Source organism: Eulemur rufifrons, chromosome 28 (assembly GCF_041146395.1).
Source record: "Eulemur rufifrons isolate Redbay chromosome 28, OSU_ERuf_1, whole genome shotgun sequence".
NCBI classification, from domain to species: Eukaryota; Metazoa; Chordata; class Mammalia; order Primates; family Lemuridae; genus Eulemur; species Eulemur rufifrons.
Window position 1 is genome coordinate 6,441,027 of NC_091010.1, and position 17,843 is coordinate 6,458,869.

General features: G+C 55.4%; 1 protein-coding gene across 6 annotated transcripts in view; it reads right to left on the reverse strand.

Moving 5' to 3' along the window:
* Positions 1–8,955: 8,955 nt before the first annotated feature.
* ARHGAP22 (Rho GTPase activating protein 22) overlaps positions 8,956–17,843 on the reverse strand; it is a 183,560-nt gene continuing 174,672 nt past the window's right edge. For 5 of the 6 annotated variants that reach the window (XM_069460315.1, XM_069460317.1, XM_069460316.1 and 2 more), the window contains 5 exons: positions 15,401–15,533; positions 14,673–14,746; positions 13,967–14,088; positions 11,801–12,686; positions 8,956–9,301 (listed from right to left, as the gene is read on the reverse strand). In XM_069460315.1, the coding sequence (XP_069316416.1) occupies positions 9,073–9,301; positions 11,801–12,686; positions 13,967–14,088; positions 14,673–14,746; positions 15,401–15,533 (1,444 nt within the window). In that variant the 3' untranslated portion in view covers positions 8,956–9,072. The remainder of the gene's footprint in view (positions 9,302–11,800; positions 12,687–13,966; positions 14,089–14,672; positions 14,747–15,400; positions 15,534–17,843) is intronic. The other variant, XR_011231646.1, reaches the window with a different exon arrangement.

Below are 17,843 nucleotides of genomic sequence, written 5' to 3' on the forward strand. Positions count from 1 at the left end.
TATACCTGATTTTCAATATAACACGCAATGTGGATGTCGAGTAGTGTTAAGAATGGTGCTGCTCCTGACAAGTGTATGTTAACTGTTTACATTTTATATCTGCAGAATTATTTCTCTATAACTGAATTTTTCCTAAGTAAAATGTCATTGGAGTCTCATTATTTCTGAAATACATTATCTGTAATATAACCCAAGCCCCAAGCACCTTTTGTTATCTCTGGAACAAGAGGGATTTAATGTAATGAACTGGGAAATACATACTTAAATAAGTGGCAAGGTTCTAGGCAGAAAGCTCTTTGTAAGTCATGGCCAAAAGGAGCAAAAACAGATGCAGCTCAACATGCAATGTTTGAAAGTTCATTTGGCATTTTATTCATATACTTAGTGCAAAATTCCTTTTCAGCAAGGTATTTTAGGTCATTGTTAATGTGCAATATTTAAGATTAAAATACATTAGCCTTTTTATATACTTTGAAACAGCAAGTTTGTTTTCAGTGGTTTAAAGTCATGATTTCCAGCGCCCCCAACCTTATTACCAGTCCCTTTTCTACTCATACAACATGGTGCAGTAATTTTATTAGGCAAATTCGAGTTTTAAGACTATAGCATTTCTTGAATTGTAGACACGCAGGATTGGATTCACAATTTTAGCAGGAATTTGAGCATGAGTGTGTTCTTAGTTTGTTAATTTGACAGTTAATTAGCTTTGTATTCTCTAGGATAAATTATGTCACTATTGCACTTTCTCAAGACTCCCATATTTCATGTTGGATTGCTGATAAGCCGTCTCTATCAATACATGTTTTGGTTAAGAAAGGAAAACCAGGTGTTCTGAGTACTGTGTCACTTGTTGTAAATGCCAGCTCCTACTTGCCAACCGTCATGTTTCAGTTGAATTCAAAGAAAACAAACTCATACTACTTAATGTAACCTAAAATACTTAACAAATTCTGTCCTAAAAACAAGGACTGTTTGTTAAATGTTGTGTGCCCTAGGTTTTTAAAACACTATATATAAATACAACTTCCTTTCTTTTAAATTTGTTAGGCTAAATATATGTATTGGTTCATTTTATTTTATAATCTTTTTTTTTTTTTTTTTTTTGAGACAGGGTTTTGCTCGGTCGCCCGGGCTAGAATGTAGTGGTGTCGTCATAGCTCACTGCAGCCTCAAACTCTTCAAGCGATCCTCCTGCCTCAGCTTCCTGAGTAGCTGGGACTACAGGCGTGCACCACCATGCCTGGCTATTTCATAATCTTTAAAGCATCTTAAACTTTTTTTTAGGGGAAATTATAAATAACATTTCTATCAAGTAGTACTTATGTAAAGCCACCTTTCCTATCCTATAATTTTGGTTTTTCCATTTTATACACTTAATGTACCTGCTGTCTTACTGTCAGAAAATTATGTTGACCAAGATTTATTATTCAGCTTTGTAGGTTAGGAAAGAGACACCAATCCTTTCTACATGTCTTCCTGGTTGCTATTCTCTTACCCTGTAATGTATACTGACCGTCTGTAAAATCGCTGGGATTGCTTAATTCTAATGTACATAAATAGAGCATCTCAGCTCTTTTATACCGTGTGCTGAGCGGTTTTCAGTTTGTCGCGCACCTTTGGCTGCTGATGGTTCCTGGCGTGCACTCTTCCGAGCTGGTAAAGGCACAGCGCCTTCACACCAGACTTCCTACGAGAAATACCAGCCTCTTCAATGAGCAGGCGACCACACAGCCCCCTTAACAGCAGAGGGAAGCTTGATCGCGAAGCAGCAAACTTTCCTGTGAGCCTTTCGTTATTCTGCTCTGTGCTAATCCTGCTGTGTTGTCTGAAACGGTGAAGGGGACATCGGTGCCTGATAGTGAAGTCAGCCGTCCTTGGTTACAGATAAGACTCGGTTTACTCTGCCGGCCAGTATCTGCTACATGTATGAAGACTTAACTGTTCAGTGTTGCCTGGGCACTAGCCTGCACAACATTTTGAGGTAAAAACATAGTATATTTTCAGAAGTACTCTTGTAGTTTGTGAGTGTTGTTCATTAGTCACACGTTAGCTGTAGAGTGGATGCATGAAGCCCCGTGACCCCAGCAAGCTTCTCGCACGGTAGAAAAACCACGCGCCGCCATTGTGTCAGTAGCAGCCCTCTTAAGTGTTGCCTCTCCCTCTGTTGCATTTTACTGTGCATTGTGTTTCTACTGATCTCTCTTAGGTTTTCCGTGAGTTAAAGGAAACTAATTTTTCCTTAACAGCAAGAAAGATAAAGAGGTAAAGGGCATTGAAGCAGAAATGTGTAGTTTGGGGTATGATTAGAAAACTTGTAAGGAAAACAAAAGTCCTAATTAATTTCAAACTGACTGCTCTTAGTTAAGTGCTCTTACGGAGAGTCTAATAAGAGTAACGCTTTCTGGCCATTTCTGGTTTAGATTCTCTTTGTGACTGAAACTTTTGAGAAATACCACCTGTGGATTAGTTTTGCACAATGTTCTATTCTCACAGTGACTTACAAATTAAACTAGGTTTTTATTGAACTACCTCACACTAATTTTCTATGCTTTCCCAAGTAAGCTGTTGCCCTTACTGTTAGATCTTTACTGAGTGTGAATTACAAATGTGTGTTAAATACTTTTTAGCCAATGTTGACACAATACCAGTAAGTATGTAAAATATAGACCTTGCATCAGTAGGAGACATCATGTGTAAAATCTTTCACTGTGTATCTTGGAAAATTGTGTTAGATGTGCTGGTTAACATTGTTACTGTCTGTTTTTGTAAGTAGAAACCTGCTCGTGATAGCAGTCCATTCTTTACATTTTACAAAAGGAGTAAATCTTAGTAAATTTTACGAAGAAATAAATTACTTTTGTAGGCCCAATATTTGGTATATTTTTGAGAAGCTGTTAATCTTTTAGCCGAATGATGAAGTTAAACTGAAGTAGCTGTCTGCCTGGACTGTGACATCTATTTTCTCATTACACTTTACCCTGTTCAGCAGGTTGTCAAACCTGGAAACCGAAGTATGACAATTGACATTTGTTTTTCTCCCTCTACCTTCCTTCCTCATGCCTCTCCTTCCCTCCGCTCCCCTCCGCTCCCCTCCCCTCCCCTCTCCTCTCCATAAAGCAAAATGGGGCACCTTGTAGGGAATGCTGAGATCATTATTGTGGTTTTTAATCATTCATGCCCTAGTCATTAAACATGCACCACTGGAATGTAAACAATGTTACCTAGTATGTCAATGGTTATAATATTTTAAATAAAAAAGAAAAAACTGGTATGAAAATTATGAAAGTAAGTTTTTTTCACTGAAAACAATTTGTGGTAAGAAGTTTTTCTTGGCAATTTTAGGATTTCCTGTGGATTGGGATAAAGGGTATTACTAAGACAAATTTCTTAGATTTGAATTTTATAGATTGTAAAGAGCCTAAACTATCGCCCTGGTTTTCTGGTTGATCTAGTTTTGCTTTTCTGATGTTTGAAATTGCTGGACAAAGTTTACCTAAAAAAGGAACTTTGCTTCAATGCCCTTAACCTATTTCTTGGTAATCATTTGAGAGAGCAGCTGTCATGTACACGTGGCAAAAATAAGTGTTTAAAACTGGGTTCTGTTTCAAAACAGGCAGAGGGTTTTGGCTCTGAGCGTATTTCCAGCTTTTGCTGTGCTTACCTTTTTTTGCCTGTGTTGGGTGGGCTGCTGTGTGGGAAGACAGGGTCACTCCCTACATTCTGTCCCAACCTCTGTATGATGACACCTTTCCATCCCGCTGGGCTCTAGCCTCAGGTAAGCCTTGTACCTGTGCTTCCCTGCGTGAGGAGGGGAGAGAGGCGGGGGGACCTTGACCTGGACGCCAGCCCATGCCTCCGCGGGCCTGGACCAGTCACTGGCATGGTCTCCAAGGAGAAGGAGGCAAAGGCAGACATCAGCATGTTGAGTTTAAACTTGGTACTACTACAGCGATTTTTTATATTTTTACCCAGTCATAAAATGGAATAATTAATCCTTTTTAATTGACATATTGCATTTTCTTAGTTTTGTTTCTTAAAAGGTCCATTAACTATGTAAATGAAGATTGATTTGTGCTGATTTTGTGTTTTAAGGTTTTTTTTAGACCTGTTAGAGTGTAAATAAATACAAATATATCTTTGGACTTCATTTGAAACTAGAAGATACTTCATGTGAGGCTTCTAACATGTACTTCATTTAATTTCATTGATTAATGATTAAGGAAGCATGTATGTCTGAGACCGTGTGCTGGAAGCTGGGAGTGAGGAGAGATACAAAAACAGATGACAGAGTCTAGACCCCCTGATTGAAACAGCGTTACGTAGAGGAACAAGGCCCATGCTGAAGGGACACAGGCAGAGGGACTCAACAGAGGACAGGAGATTTTACAAAGGATGCGTATTTTGAGCCTTGCATAAAGCAGGTTCAGAGAGGAAGGGTGCTGGAGGCCAAGGGGAGCCAAGGGGACTTAAAAGTAAGTGCTGGGCAGGGAACGAGGAATGCTGGCGTGGGTGTGAGTGTGAAAAAACGGGAGATGAGACAAGTGGAGGGAGGTTTAGAATTGAAACGTGAAACAGGCTGAGGAGCAGACCTGAAAACATCAGGAATTATCTTTATTTCGTTGGTGGTAGGAACCCCCTGTGGTGTGTGAGGAGTGGTGGGACCAGACCCTCGTTTAGGGCAGTCACTGACAGCAGAGCAAGTCTAGTTGGGCCAGAGGCGTGGAGATCGGTGACTGGAAGCCAAGGTGTCCAGTTGAGAGAGCAGTGGGGATGGAAAGGAGGGGACTCGTTCAGAAGCGTTGCCGTGACATGGGTGAAGTCACGCAGACTAGCATTTGAGCTGGGGTAAGACGGTCTAGAGCCCCGACGAGTGGGCAGCATGCAAGAGGTGGTGCGGGGAAAGTACATGCAGTGTGTTTTGCAGCTCGTACATCCAGTTTGAAGGCTCCATGACAGAACACATGTGAGCTACGGTGTCAGCTCGCCACTGACGGTTGTGGGGGTGGGGAAAGGAACACCTGGTTCGCTCCATACCTGCCTGTGGGCCTGTCCGTCTCTCATGAGGCCTGAGTCATCTGCTTGTTTGGCCCTTCCACTGTTTTCATTGGTATCGTTTTGTGGGCAAAGGAAGAAGATGGGGGAGAGATTCCTGTTGGATGCAGCACATGTAAGACTTCTAGAATTACCTGGACAAGTGGGGCCAGAGTTCTCATCGCCAAGGAGCGAGTCAGTGGCGAAGCAGGTAACAGAAGTACTTTTGTAAACTTGGCAGGAAATGTAAAGTCATGACAGTGTCTTCAGAGAAGAGAGGGGTAGACTGAGAGGTCAGAACGAGTTAAAACGGAAGAAACCAAAGGTGCCTTTGCGAGTCAAGGACCTCGAGAGGCTGGGATCTACTGGATCCTGCAGGTCCAGGTGGGCCACAGCTCCAGGTGGAGAGATGAGGTCACCTTGGGAGAGTCTCTGCCAGGCTGAGCCAGGCTCTGCTTCACAGCACACGAGGATGGGTTGCCGTGCTGATAGGAAAATACGTACTTTGATGAAAATCATCAGTGTGAAGCCAATGTAAAATGGATGGTTTTAGCCTTGGATAGGAATAGAAATGGTTTAAGATACGGAGAACTGTTGAAGAGAAAGGCAAGCCTTTTGTGTGGTCTCACACCTGAGAACTGCTGTACACTCTGACCCCCGAGTCGTCCTCTCATCCCCAGTAGCCTCAAACTTTATGTGGTTGGTTAGAATAAGTCCTCATTTGAGAAAAATGCCTCAAAATCAGTACTGAATTTTTATTAATAATTAGAACACTTGAACATTGTTTCGGTTCTATTTCCTGCGTCATCCCACCGTGCCCATTCCAGCTGAACCTCCCCGCGGCACACACTTCACGTCTGTGTGTGCCTGCTGCTCTGCTGGGGGCCAGGCCCTTAACTTCTCTGTGCTTCTGTGTCCTCAGCTGTCAAGTGTAGAGAATAATGTCACCTACACTTTTAAGGAGTAAATGAGACGTGCATGCCAGGCACTTAGAACAACCACCTCGCTGCAAAGTTATCCTCTTTTTAGACATTTTCCCGCAAACCAAGCTCTTCGATGTTTGCCAAAAAGCTTTCCAGGGCCTTATCTCCCTACTGTTTTCACCGACCACGACACACCTTGAGACCCGCGGGCCCAGCTGCGGCCTGGTGGGAGACAGACGTGGCAGCGATGGGCCTGGTGGGAACGGTGGTGGTTCTGGCGAAGGTGGTGGTTCCTGGTGGACGCAGGAGCACAGACAGGCAGCAGTGGCGTGGGACAATGTCATGGCGCCTTAGCCGGGCTCTCGGGAGACTTGTGACAGAACTGCTTAGGATACTGGGAGGGCTCTGCAGGGGACTGGGGTCGGAGAGAGTGTGTGAGACACGTCACCGCCACTGACTCCACGCATTTCACGCAGGCCGGGGAAACATGAATACGTGGATTCCGTTCCGAAGCCCTTTTACTGTACGGAATGAACGTGATTCATTCTTGGTCCGCATTCAAAAGCCAGTTAAAACAAAGAATCTCTTTCTCTCCTCTCCCTTTCCAGCCCCCTCACACAGGTACATACCACACGCCCTTAAAATCGTTTTCTAACTTTAAAAAAATGTACATTTATCAGTCTTTGCCAACCCTTTTGTTTTTCGGTGTGAGACATTCACAATTTCCAGTTTTTTTCTTTAACGTCAAACACAAGTTTTAAAATGCTTTTGATATACTCGAGAGCAGAATCCTAGATTTTTACCCATCTTCCACTATTGTATGGTTGGTTCATCATACTTAATTTGACAATATTTTTAGCAACTTGCCTCTACTGAATCTTTCTAAAGAATTCCACTAGGGATCCGAAGAGTTAATTCCCCATCTGTTCATGTTCATAATTCATTGATTTACTTAGTGTTAACTGGTGGCATTACAACAACAGATACAGCTGGAACCCCTAGGTTTGGGAACAGATGCAGTGAAGGTAACGCAGCTGGACAGCAAGTGGGTGGGGTGGGGCTGCTAGGCCAGAGCCACGCCAGGCCGGCCACAGTGCTCGGCGTGCACGACACTCAGAAGTCAGATGTTTCACAGACGGAGGGTGCTGGCTACAGACTTCCGAATAACGCCAGTTAATTTTCAGATAAAACTTGTGCTTGCAGATCCTAGCTTTGCCAGCAGGTGGCAGGCGTGGCTCACGTGCTCACGCGTCCTACCGTGGACTCACTTGGCAGGGAGCCGAGCCTTGCCAGCAGCAGTGGCTAAGACAGAGCCGACAACTTTCCTTTCACCCTGTGGAACCGCCTTGGTCTTCTCTGCCCTGTTATAACCTGGTGGCATCTCTCTCCAAAGCAGAATTCCAGGACTGTGGGGCGGGAACTCAGTAGGATTATAAGAATGCACTGGTGTTCCCACCTAACTTCTCTAAGCCTCAGTTTCTCCGCTGAATGGGGAGATTGGGGCCACTTGCTACTGGTTATCGTGGGGAGTCAAAGTCGCCTCATGTTAATGTGCTTTTCTCTTTCTCCTTGAGTAGGCGAGGGCAGCATTTCACCTTCAGGGAAAGCTCGTCACTCAGATGGCCGGCTTGCCGTGGCAGTGGCCAAGAGCAGACGCTGTGGCTCTCCCCTGGCGGCTTGCGCGCTCCCGGCAATGCCCTGACCGCTGACCCTGCCAGAGGCCATGGCAGGCGCCGGCCTCCTAGTTGTGAGGCCACCAGTTAGCTGCCCGGGATGGCCAGCGGGCTCCCCACCATGGGGGTCACCTGCCCGGCTCAGCCCTCTGGTGGGGAACCAGCATTTCCTGAGAGCACCGAGACCCTGGCATTTAAAGCCTTGGCGCCTTTTAACAGGCCAGGCGTTGTCAGTTTATATGTGACTCCAGGTACACGGGTGGTTGGGCCGGAATGACTTCTGCAGAGACAGTGGTCAGAAATTGGGGTGCTTTGGTGACCACCACTCCCCCCCAAACCCCCTGCAGGTTACTGCTCAGGGGCAGCGAGAGGCCACGTCAGGACGCTGAGTGAGCAGGTGAAAGCAGCTCTGACGCCGCTGTGCCTAAGGCCACTGCTGTGCTGCCCCCAAAGCACAGCCCCGGGAGCTGTGGCCGGGGCCTGGCTGTGTGCGGTGCGGGTAGGAAAGGCTTTCTGGGATTTGCCCTGCTGGGGCCTTCAAGTCTGAGGACGAACTGGAGGAGGAGAGGAACAGGAGGGAAGGGCGCAGAATTAGCACGCGCTCCCAGGGAGTCTGGAGATGGGCAGGGGCCCCGTGTGAGGGGCGGGAACCTTGAGGACTGAGAGCAAGCGGGACCCATCACCTTGGCTCAGCTCTCCCGCAGATGCATGCCGTAGTCACCCGCGCCTCGCCCAGGGTGCAGAAGCAGCACCCAGCCTGAGCTCCCACTCACAGGTGCTGACCCTGGGGCAGAGCTGGGGCCAAGCAAAGGAGAGCAGCTTGTGGTGGAAGGCCCAGGGGACCTCCCTAGACAGAAACCAGCTCAGATGCCCCGATGGCTCAGAGGGGGCAGGAGGGAGGGAGCGAGGAAAGGCATCTTGCCTTGAGCGCCCGGAGGAGGGAGCTGAAAGCACAGGGTCTGCACAAATCCAGCTCCCCAGGGAGCTGCACATCCCGCCTCTGGAGGCCTGTTCCATTCCCTCCCTCCGCAGCACACCGGGGTGCCCCACCCTGCCTGAGACAGTGGAGGTCACTCGGGAAACCCCATTGTGCTCAGCCATAAAGAATAACTCAGGTAAGGCGGCATCGTGCTTTCTGAGCAAATTTAATAAAGCAAACTGTTCCCGGTGGCTACCCAGATCCTGGGTGCCATCCATGTAGGTGGCCATGGGGGACTTTTCCTGGCTGTGGGGCTAAACGCTGCCCCTCTCTGACACCCGCCAGGCTCCCCCTGGTTGGAGCAGCATCCGGATCCTGCCTGGCCTGCGTGGGGTCCCGCCAGTCCCCACGGCTGGCTGCAGGGCACCTGGCCCTGCTGAAGGCCTAGGTCCAGGCTACAGAGGGGTCTGGCTCCTGGCATGGCAGAGGCCAGCAGACAACACAGAAGGGAGTTCTGCCCTTCCTTTTACTTGGGGGCTCTGGCACCTTTTGTCCCAACAGTCAAGCTTCCCAGGGTTGAAAAAAACTCCTCCATTTCCCTCTGCAGCAGCTGGTTCCTCCGCTCGGCGTCCTCCCGCGCCCGCTCGGAGTTCCGCAGCTTGATCTCCAGCAGGATGTACCTTTTCTTCTCCTGCTCCAGCTCTTCCTCCAAGCAGGACATGCGCTTCCTCAGGTCGGCGCTACCTTCCTCGAGTCTTAAAGACCAAGAAGAGACTCGGTGTTAGGCTCCGGCTCACTGGGTTTGCCCTCGGCAGAGGCAGCCCTGCTCGCGCTCACCGCAGCGGGGAGGGCCAGGCCTCGGGAGGACCCCAGAACATCACCCGTGACAGCCCCAGCAGCTCCCCTTGGCCTGTAATCCAGAAATGCCACCAGGGGGAGCTCCATGAGCCCTCACTAAGATAAAGAGCACCTGCTGCCCCAGCACAGCCACCTGTCCTGCTGCGGGGTCACCTGCCATTGGCGGGAACAGCACAGGTCCCACATGGGGAGCAGGGCTCATATTGTCCCCTGACCTTTGCTGTCTTGCCCCAGCCTCCCTCCTGGCTCCCCACATGGCCCTCAAGCCCAAGCCGGACGTGGTAACTGTTTGGGTGGTCACTTCCATGCCTAGTATCTGCAATATATAAAGAACTCTTACAATTCTTTTTAAGAGACAGGGTCCCACTCTGTCATGGGTCCATGCAGTCAGGCTGGACTGCAGTGGTGTGATCACAGCTCACTGTAACCTCAAGCCTCACTGTAACCTCGAACTCCTGGGCTCAAGCAATCGTCCCTCCTCAGCCTCCTGAGTAGCTGGGACTATAGGTGTGCACCACCACACCTGGCTAAGTTTTCTACTTTTTGTAGAGATGAGGTCTCACTATGTTGCCCAGGCTGGTCTCAAACTCCTGGCCTCAAGCAATCCTCCTGCCTTAGCCTCCCAAAGTGCTGGGATCACAGGCGTGAGCCACTGCGCCCAGCCCACACCATGTATTTTTAAAAATGTACCTTGTTTATGGTCTCTGTCCCCCTGTCCCCAAATAAGAATGTGGGCAGAGATTTTGATCAGCTTGGGCCACAGCTGTGTCCCCAGCATCCAGCACAGTGTCTGGTACTTTACAGACAACAGATTCTTTTTGGGAATGCACGAAGGCAGGCCGGCTTCCGATCAGGAAGGGGTTCCGAGTCCAGGTCAGGCAGGGCACTGAGCCAGTGTCATCACCCACCCAGTGACTGCGTATGTGCCCAGAACAGGGGCCATCTTCCCCAAAGGCCTGCCGGACAGGACGAGTGCTAATCCCCCACCCTCCTTCCTGTGCTCAGAGACCCTCCTCACTCTACACCCTCCCTCCCTCCAACCAGGACGACAGCCCTCTACAAGGGCTACCGTCCCTTTCCTCTGGGAGCCTCATCTTCCCTCCAGCCCAGCGAGCAGGAGTCAGTGCGGGCGGCGGAGGTTCCCAGGCACTCTGGAGGTGCCGAGCCCTCCCACCCACTGACCGCCTAGTCCTCAGGACAGACGGGGCAGGTCACTGGCCCAGAGAGCCTGCCGGGGATACTCAGCCAACACCTGGTGGGGCTGGGACAGTCTGAGCAGCGCCCACCACCCTGAGGAGCCATGCCTCTGAGAAGGCGGAAGGAGCTCACGGTGGCTCCGCAGACAGGAGAGAGACGCTGGCGCCCCCTCCTGCGGACAGCCTTCGGTGCAGTGAGACGTCCCACCCCCCGCAGCTTTTGCCTGGGAGCTCATCTCGGCAGGTGTCACCTTCCACCGTGTCCCTGGAGGGTGCCCCCGCGGCTACCTCTGCCTGGTAAACTCCAAACCAGGGCCTACGTTTGCGGGTCTTCCCAACAACGTTATACCTCGGGTTTCACTTGTTCCGTTTCCTTTCTCCTCTCCTCAACCCCGTCCTGTTGGTCCTCCAAGTCCTGGCTCAAGCATTGCCTGCCGTGACCTCCCCCATGGCAGGGGCCTCTGCCCTCAAGGTCCCTCTCTTGTCTCTTTCCCCTGCAGACTCGGCACCCGCGCGTGCCTGGCACTCCCTGGTGCCCAGGAGACGGCCGTCGGCAGAGCAAGGGCCCCAGGCTGCCATTCCAGCTCCGGGTGGACACCCCGGGCTCAGACCAGGCAGCAGGAATGCCTTCCACCCCCACCGCCCCTGCCGGAGAAAGGACGCCCTCGAAACCTGCTTGTGTGCGGCCCCGGGCACGCAGGGCAGCCAGCTGCTGGGACCCGGGGCCTGAGGCGCTGAGGGGAGCCCAGGGCACTGTCCAATGCAGTCTGCCCCAGCTGAAGAACCCGGCCCCCTGCAGACCCCCGGAGGGCCTCAGGAGGAGGCCGGGAGGCTGGATAGGGCCCATCTGTGAGCGAGCCTGCAAGCCTCAGGGTGTGGGCAGGAAGGCTCGCTCAGCCCAGAAACTGGGTTCTGATCCCAGAGCGAGTTCCTCACTCCTTGCCTGGCCTGGGGCCTACGAGCACAGCACCTGGGCTGAGACTCTGTACTGGCACAGACCCGGGCCCTGCCTCTGAGAGGTCTGACCCCTCCGGCAAAGGCACCCGTGCCCTCAGCAGGTGTTCCTGGAGCTGCCTGCGCGCCAGGCCTGCCAGCTCCGGAGCCTTCCCAGAGACAGGCCCCCGCCCCGCCTGCCCGGGCTGGCTGTCAGGCCGGCGGGGCGCAGTGCTGCAGCAGGCCGGACCCGCGCAGGGCCTTTACCTTTTCATACTCATCTCATACTCAGTCCTCTGCCGGCTCAGCTCCACCCTGAGCTCTGCGACCAGGCCCTGCAGCGCCTCAGAGCGGCGCGCGCGCTCCTGGCCGGGGCTGCCCGGCTCGCTGGGCTCGCTGGGCTCGAGGCTGCCGCCCGCCTCATCCGCGCTATGGCCCGGGCCGGGGGAGCGGCGGTCCTCGCTGTCGCTGGGGAGCGGGGACGGCTCGAGGGCCCACTCGGTGTGCAGCGAGCTGCGGGCGGACGAGTCGCTGGCGCGGCAGGCCGTGCAGCTGCTGAGCGAGCCCCGCGCCGAGGCCTCGCCCGACGACGCCGCGGACCACGCGCTGCTGGCCGCGCTGGGGGTGCTGGGCGCCAGGCCGGGCGGCGGCACGTTGTCGTAGGTGGAGAGTCTCTGCGCCGAGTCCGAGTCCTTGAGCCGGTCTCCCGACGAGGCCCGGCGGTGGCCGCGCAGCGACGACAGCCCGTTCATGAGCCAGTTCCCGCCCGAGGAGATGATGGGCACCTCCAGGGAGGAGCCGCCCCCCTTTGGGCTCCCCGACCGGGACCCCGGCTGCCGGAAGGACGACTTCCAGCCGGGCAGAGTCTGCACTTTCTTCGCAGGGCCCGTGGCTGCGGGGCGGCTGCCCGGCCCCGTGGAGGAGGCTCTGGACAGCCCGGCCACGGGCTCGTCCACAGACAGGGTCCTATGTGCGGGCAGAGCCGGGCCGCCAGGCCCTCCCTGGCTGTCCCTCGTGACCTCCTCGGAGCCCCAGCCCACTGTGCACTGTGGGCCCCCACGCGGGGACGCGGGCCCTGGCAGGGCCGTGGCAGTGAAGAGCTGACTGTGCTTGCGGATGAGGACGGTCATCAGGTGCTGCACGAGGGAGGTGCCTGCGGCGAGAGAGGAGGCCTCTCTGTGAGCGCCAGCCCCGGTCTCTGCATGGCCCGTGGGGAGCTGCAGCTCGGACGGCTGCCTGGCCCTGCGCCCAGAAGCAGGCAGACCACCACACCCCCCCAATCCAGGGGCGGACGGGACAGTGCCCGAGAAGGCCCTTCCCTGCACACAGAGCCTCCAGCAGGGAGGAAGCACCGTGCCTCTGGCCGCACCACCCAACTGCTGCCAGAAAGCAGCGGACACCAGTCAAGGCCGGGGGAGGCAAGGAAGGTCCCCGGGGTCCACCAGCTGCCCCAGCCCCTCCTGTTTCCCACAGCCACGCCAAGACCAGAGACCAGGGCAGTGCGCGGGTGGTACGGAAGGCTGAGTGCTGGAGCGGGTCCTCCCGCTGAAGCCAGCTAGGAATCCTGGAAAAACTCAAGCCAGGATTCCGAGGCCCGAGCCCCAGGCGAAGCAGGCGCGGGGTGCAGCAGGCAGGGCAAGCCTTCACCCCAGCAGCCCGGCAGGCGGGAGTGAGCTCGGCTCTTCCTGGCCTCATGGGGTCTGGGGTGGGGACTCAGCAAGGGCAGGTGGCCTGAGCAAAGGCACCTGGGGGACCAGAGCAGCCTTCCATGGGCTGGGAGCACGGGCTCTAACTTCCATGCCGCCTGCACCGTGCCCTCTGGGATGTGTGGCTGACTGGCCTCCTGTGAGGCACCTCACTTCTCCTGGCCTATTTCCTCATCTGTAAAATGGCGGCACGGCCACAGCAAGGGCCGGTTGTGAAGACTGAAATCAGGTGATACACATACGGGTCTCGGTAGCCTCATACTGAAAGCAGCTGCTCATGCTGCTGCTGGTTTTTTATCATTACTATTTATCATAGAGGAGAAATTCTCCAGGGCTTGTAAAACTCCGACATCCAGGACTATGACAATTAATCATAAAAGTAAAGTGAAAACATCAGTGTGTGTTCAAGGGCAAGGGCGCTGACCCCTCCCAGCCTCCCCCAGTCTCTCCTGTCCACCGTAACTGCTGGCCACTCTAATTGCACCCGATGACCTGCTGCTGCAAGTCACAGGACAAAGTTCCTTTTCCTTTTATAGCTGGATGTGTGGGGGTGGGGGAGTGAGGTCTAGAGAGGCTCCTTCCAAGTCCCCAGAGATGGAGACGCCACCCGAGCCACCCCTCCCATGGGCCTGGCCCTGGGCTGGGCTGGTTCTGAGGACTTGCCCAGACCAAGATGAGCCCAGACACCAGCAGCCCCCACAACCCCCAGGCATGCCTCCCCCATCACCTTCCATGATGGTCACTGGGTCCTCTATCTGTGGTCGTAGAATGTTGGGTCCAAAAACAGTTGCCAAGTTCTGGACGCTCATCTTGTTGACATTTGAGTGGGACTGAACTTCATCCAGAAACCTGCAAAGGAAGGAAGAAGCACTCAGCAAAGAAGGAAATTCTGATGCCCAACCTGCTGGGAGCTGCCTGGACCCCAAGCCCAGCCCTGCTGCCCGTGGGCTTTTGGCTGCTGGGCACAGCCTGCCCCTGCCAGGCTCAGATGAGAGAGAGCTTCCCCTGGCATCCGAAAGGGCCATCAGTAGCCAAGGCCACTGGGACAAGGGCATGTGGCTTGTGTGGAAGGAGATGCGTGACTTTCCAGCCTGCAGTGGGGGCAAATGCCCTGGAAGGCCCACACGCCAGCACGCCCCCTCCCAGGGCCTAGGGTGAGGACCATGGAGGGTTGTGGTCAAGGGGCAGACACCTGGGGAATGGGATGGCAAGAGGTGCTCAGGAGGGACAGAGGGTATGTCCCTTCTGCAATGATCCACTTGGGAGTGTTTAGAACCACCTGCTCCCACGGGACCGTAAGTTCCGTGAGCTCACAGCGTGCTCTTCACACCCCGAGTGGATGCGCACTGGGCGAGGCTGTGCGGGGGGCCGTGTGCAAGGCGGGTGGTGAGCAGGAGCAGGAAGGGGCAGTCCCCCACCCCCATGCCACTTACTTGCAGATATATCTAAGCAGGTTGTAATTGGCCTGAGGAAGGTTGCTCACTTGTTTAGCCAACTCCAGAGTCCCCTTGGGAAGGAAGGAGAAAAACACAGAGTTTCAGACACAGCCATGAGGCCACAGGGCCCCCTCTGCCTGGACAGGCCTGGGGGAGGGGTGGGCAAGGAGAAGCGGGTGGCCCATGTGCCCAGCTGCGGCCCAGCAGGCTCCACCCACAACCTCCTGGCGGAGCTGACTTGCTTTCAGGGAGCTGGTGTGCGGGCTGAGCCTCTGCCGGGCCACGGAGGAATGTCAGGGCCAGCACTCTGCCCACTTATCAAGGCACAAATATTTGCCAGATAAGGACCCCTCATCTCCCCCACAGCCACGGGAAGGCAAACAGTCCGCCCAGCCCTGAGCCTCTGTCCTGGGGCCAGCTCACACTCTCCTGAGAAGGAGGCAGGACATAAACAGATAAAAGGTCCTCTAGCTTCTGTGCCCCATGGCAGGCTTGGGGGGCCTGAGTCAGGCATGGGGACGGGTGGTGGAGTAGGAGCCCCTGCAGTATGGCGGCCAGGGCTGGGCACCCTGGACCTGCGCCCAGGGGAGCCCCCCACACAGAGCAGGCCTCTAGCCGGGATCCACGTACCATGAAAATTCATGAAAAGTCAGAGTTTGTGTCCTGACTCTATGCCGCTGCCCAGCCAGCCCACCTCCCAGGACAGGTCCCCCGGAGCCACTGACCTCCCCCTCGTCCTTGGTGAGCAGCTGGGCGCAGCTGAGGAAGTCCTCATACCTGGCGAAGGGGACCACAGGCTCAGGGAGCTCCCGCAGGTAGAGCTTCAGCAGGGAGGCCACCGTGTGCACGTCCGTTGTGCTGGGGCAGAAGAAGGGACAAGTATGAGGCCCGGGATGCCAGGGAACCGCAGGAGTGACTGGCACCTCCACCCCACCCAGGGCAGCCTCTGCTCTCCGGTCCGTGTGTGCACACGGGGGGCTGCATAGGCCCCCCGTCAAGGAAGGCCCGGCTGCTTCCGGGAGCACTGGCCGGGGCCGCCAGGGCTGCAGAGGGAAGACCGAGGCCCCGTGGCTGGGAGCTCCAGCTCCCCTGAGTCCCACGTCCCTGTCAGTCTGACAGGGACAGCACCTCTCCACCACGCTGGATGCTCTGGGCCAGGGGATCACCCAGGACCTGTGTAGCTCACAGGGGAGGGCCTGGTGGCAGTGGGCCAGGGGTCCCCTACCACAGGCCTAGTGGCCACCCCAAGGTCCCCTGCAGGGCGATGTGGGAGCCATCTGCTCTCTGGGAAGGGAACAGCTGTCCTGCGGGCCCCCACCACGTGCTGCCCCAGCCCCAGCCTGCGTCTGCCCTCCCCCTGGGCTCGCCCTTGGCTGGCAGTGGGGGAGCTGTGCCAAGGCACCCACCATGCAGAGCCGCCGGCTCCGTGGTGGAGAGCAAGAGTCCCGGGCACGGACATCAGGGGCAGGTCAGACGTCAGGCCCGTTCCCCAGCCCCTGGGTTCCTGTGCTCACCACCCCTACTCCAGAGCCCCAAGTGTCCACTCCAGGCCTTGGTCTCCTGCTCTGGGAGCTGCCCAGGCTGAAATGGGACAGCTATGGATGGTGGGGCCCAGGACCTGGTATGTCGCCCCCACCGGGTGTGTCCAGGAAGCAGGGAAGCTGGGCTCTGCGGTTCAGTTCCCACATTAGATATACTGGCGTCTCCTCCGCCCGCATCCCAAGCCGTATCTGGGCCCCTAGTTCATGTTCGTCTAGGGCCCTGGATTTAAACCCTGGACCTGCACATCCCTCAGGGGAGGAGCTCAGGAAAGATGGGCCTGGGGCCAGGAGACCTCGCTGTGCCACTGAGGTGTGACGTGGCCCTGGCCGAGTCCCATGCTGGTGGGTCCCTTCTGCCCTGACACTTGGGACTCTGGGGTTTCATATGCCTATATGCACCCCACATCCACACACCGGGGACCCTTCCCTGCCTCAAGCCCAGTGGCTCTTGACCCCTGTGTCCCCCAGCCAGGCATGCACCTGCTCACACCCTCCACTGCCTTCTCCCAGGTCACCTCCCCTGCCCACACCCCTGGGTGCCTACAGCCCCTTCCCCCCTGGGGCCCCACGGGTTCCACAGCAGCCTCTGCATGAGCTGGAACCAGGAGAGAAGGGGGAGGGACAGGAGTCAGGTGATCAGGTTTGCCCTGTAGAGGGACAGGTGCCAAAGCAGAGAAGGGTGGGCAGAGCCAGCACGACTCATCTCCCCACCTCCTGCAGGTGAGGGCGGATGCACTTCTGCCCTGGGCGAGTGGACGCGGAGTGGTCCCTCCATGCTGTAGACCTCCCCGCCACATCCCTGCCTGGAGCCCACCCCACGGCCAGGGCCCTGAAGGGTCCTGCTGCTCAGCCCTGCCCACCCCCCCCACACCCCTACCGTCTCCACTGTCTCCTTCCCGGTTCCTGCAGGGTGCCCGTCCTCGGCACCCCGCCCCCTCCCCTGCCAACCCGCCATGAATCCAGGCCTCCCACCCCCCAGCACCCAAGGACGATGCTCCACAGCCTGTGCCCCACAGGCGTCCAGCCTGGGTGGATGCTGCCGTGGGGGGGGGGGGCGGGGCAGCAGCTGGTCGGGGCTGCCCCCGGCCGATTCAGCCACCCTCCTGTCAGCCAGCGAGGCGCCCAGCCCCAGCCGCGGTGCCTCCCTGTGCAGGTCCTACCGCATCTCTCCATTCCCAAGGGCCCCCCTCGCCCATGCCAACAGGGGTGTCCCCCGGAACACGGCCACAGCCTCCTGCCGCCCCCTACCACCTTACTCCCCTAGGACCCACTGTCCCCTAGGCGGCCTGGCCCACGCTGCCCATCACCCATCCCCCTCCTCTGCCTGGCCCAGGCCCCACCTCCCACCTCACTGGCCTCTCAGAGCAGGAAACAGCCCTCCCTGGCCTTCTGGAAGAGCCTGGGCCTTTGCAGAGCTCCTGCCTGAGAGCCTCCCCGCCCCAGCCTGCAGTGCCCTGTTAAGACCCTTACTGCCAGGGCTGGTCCCGGCTCCCCCATGTGTTCACCTGTTTCGGCTCCCGTAGCATGCTGGCTGCACACGGCACCAGCCCTACTCCTCGCCTCCCCAGGGGCTCCTCCCCCAGTGGACGTGAGTGAAGTAAAAAAAAAAAAAAAAAAGGAGTTGCTG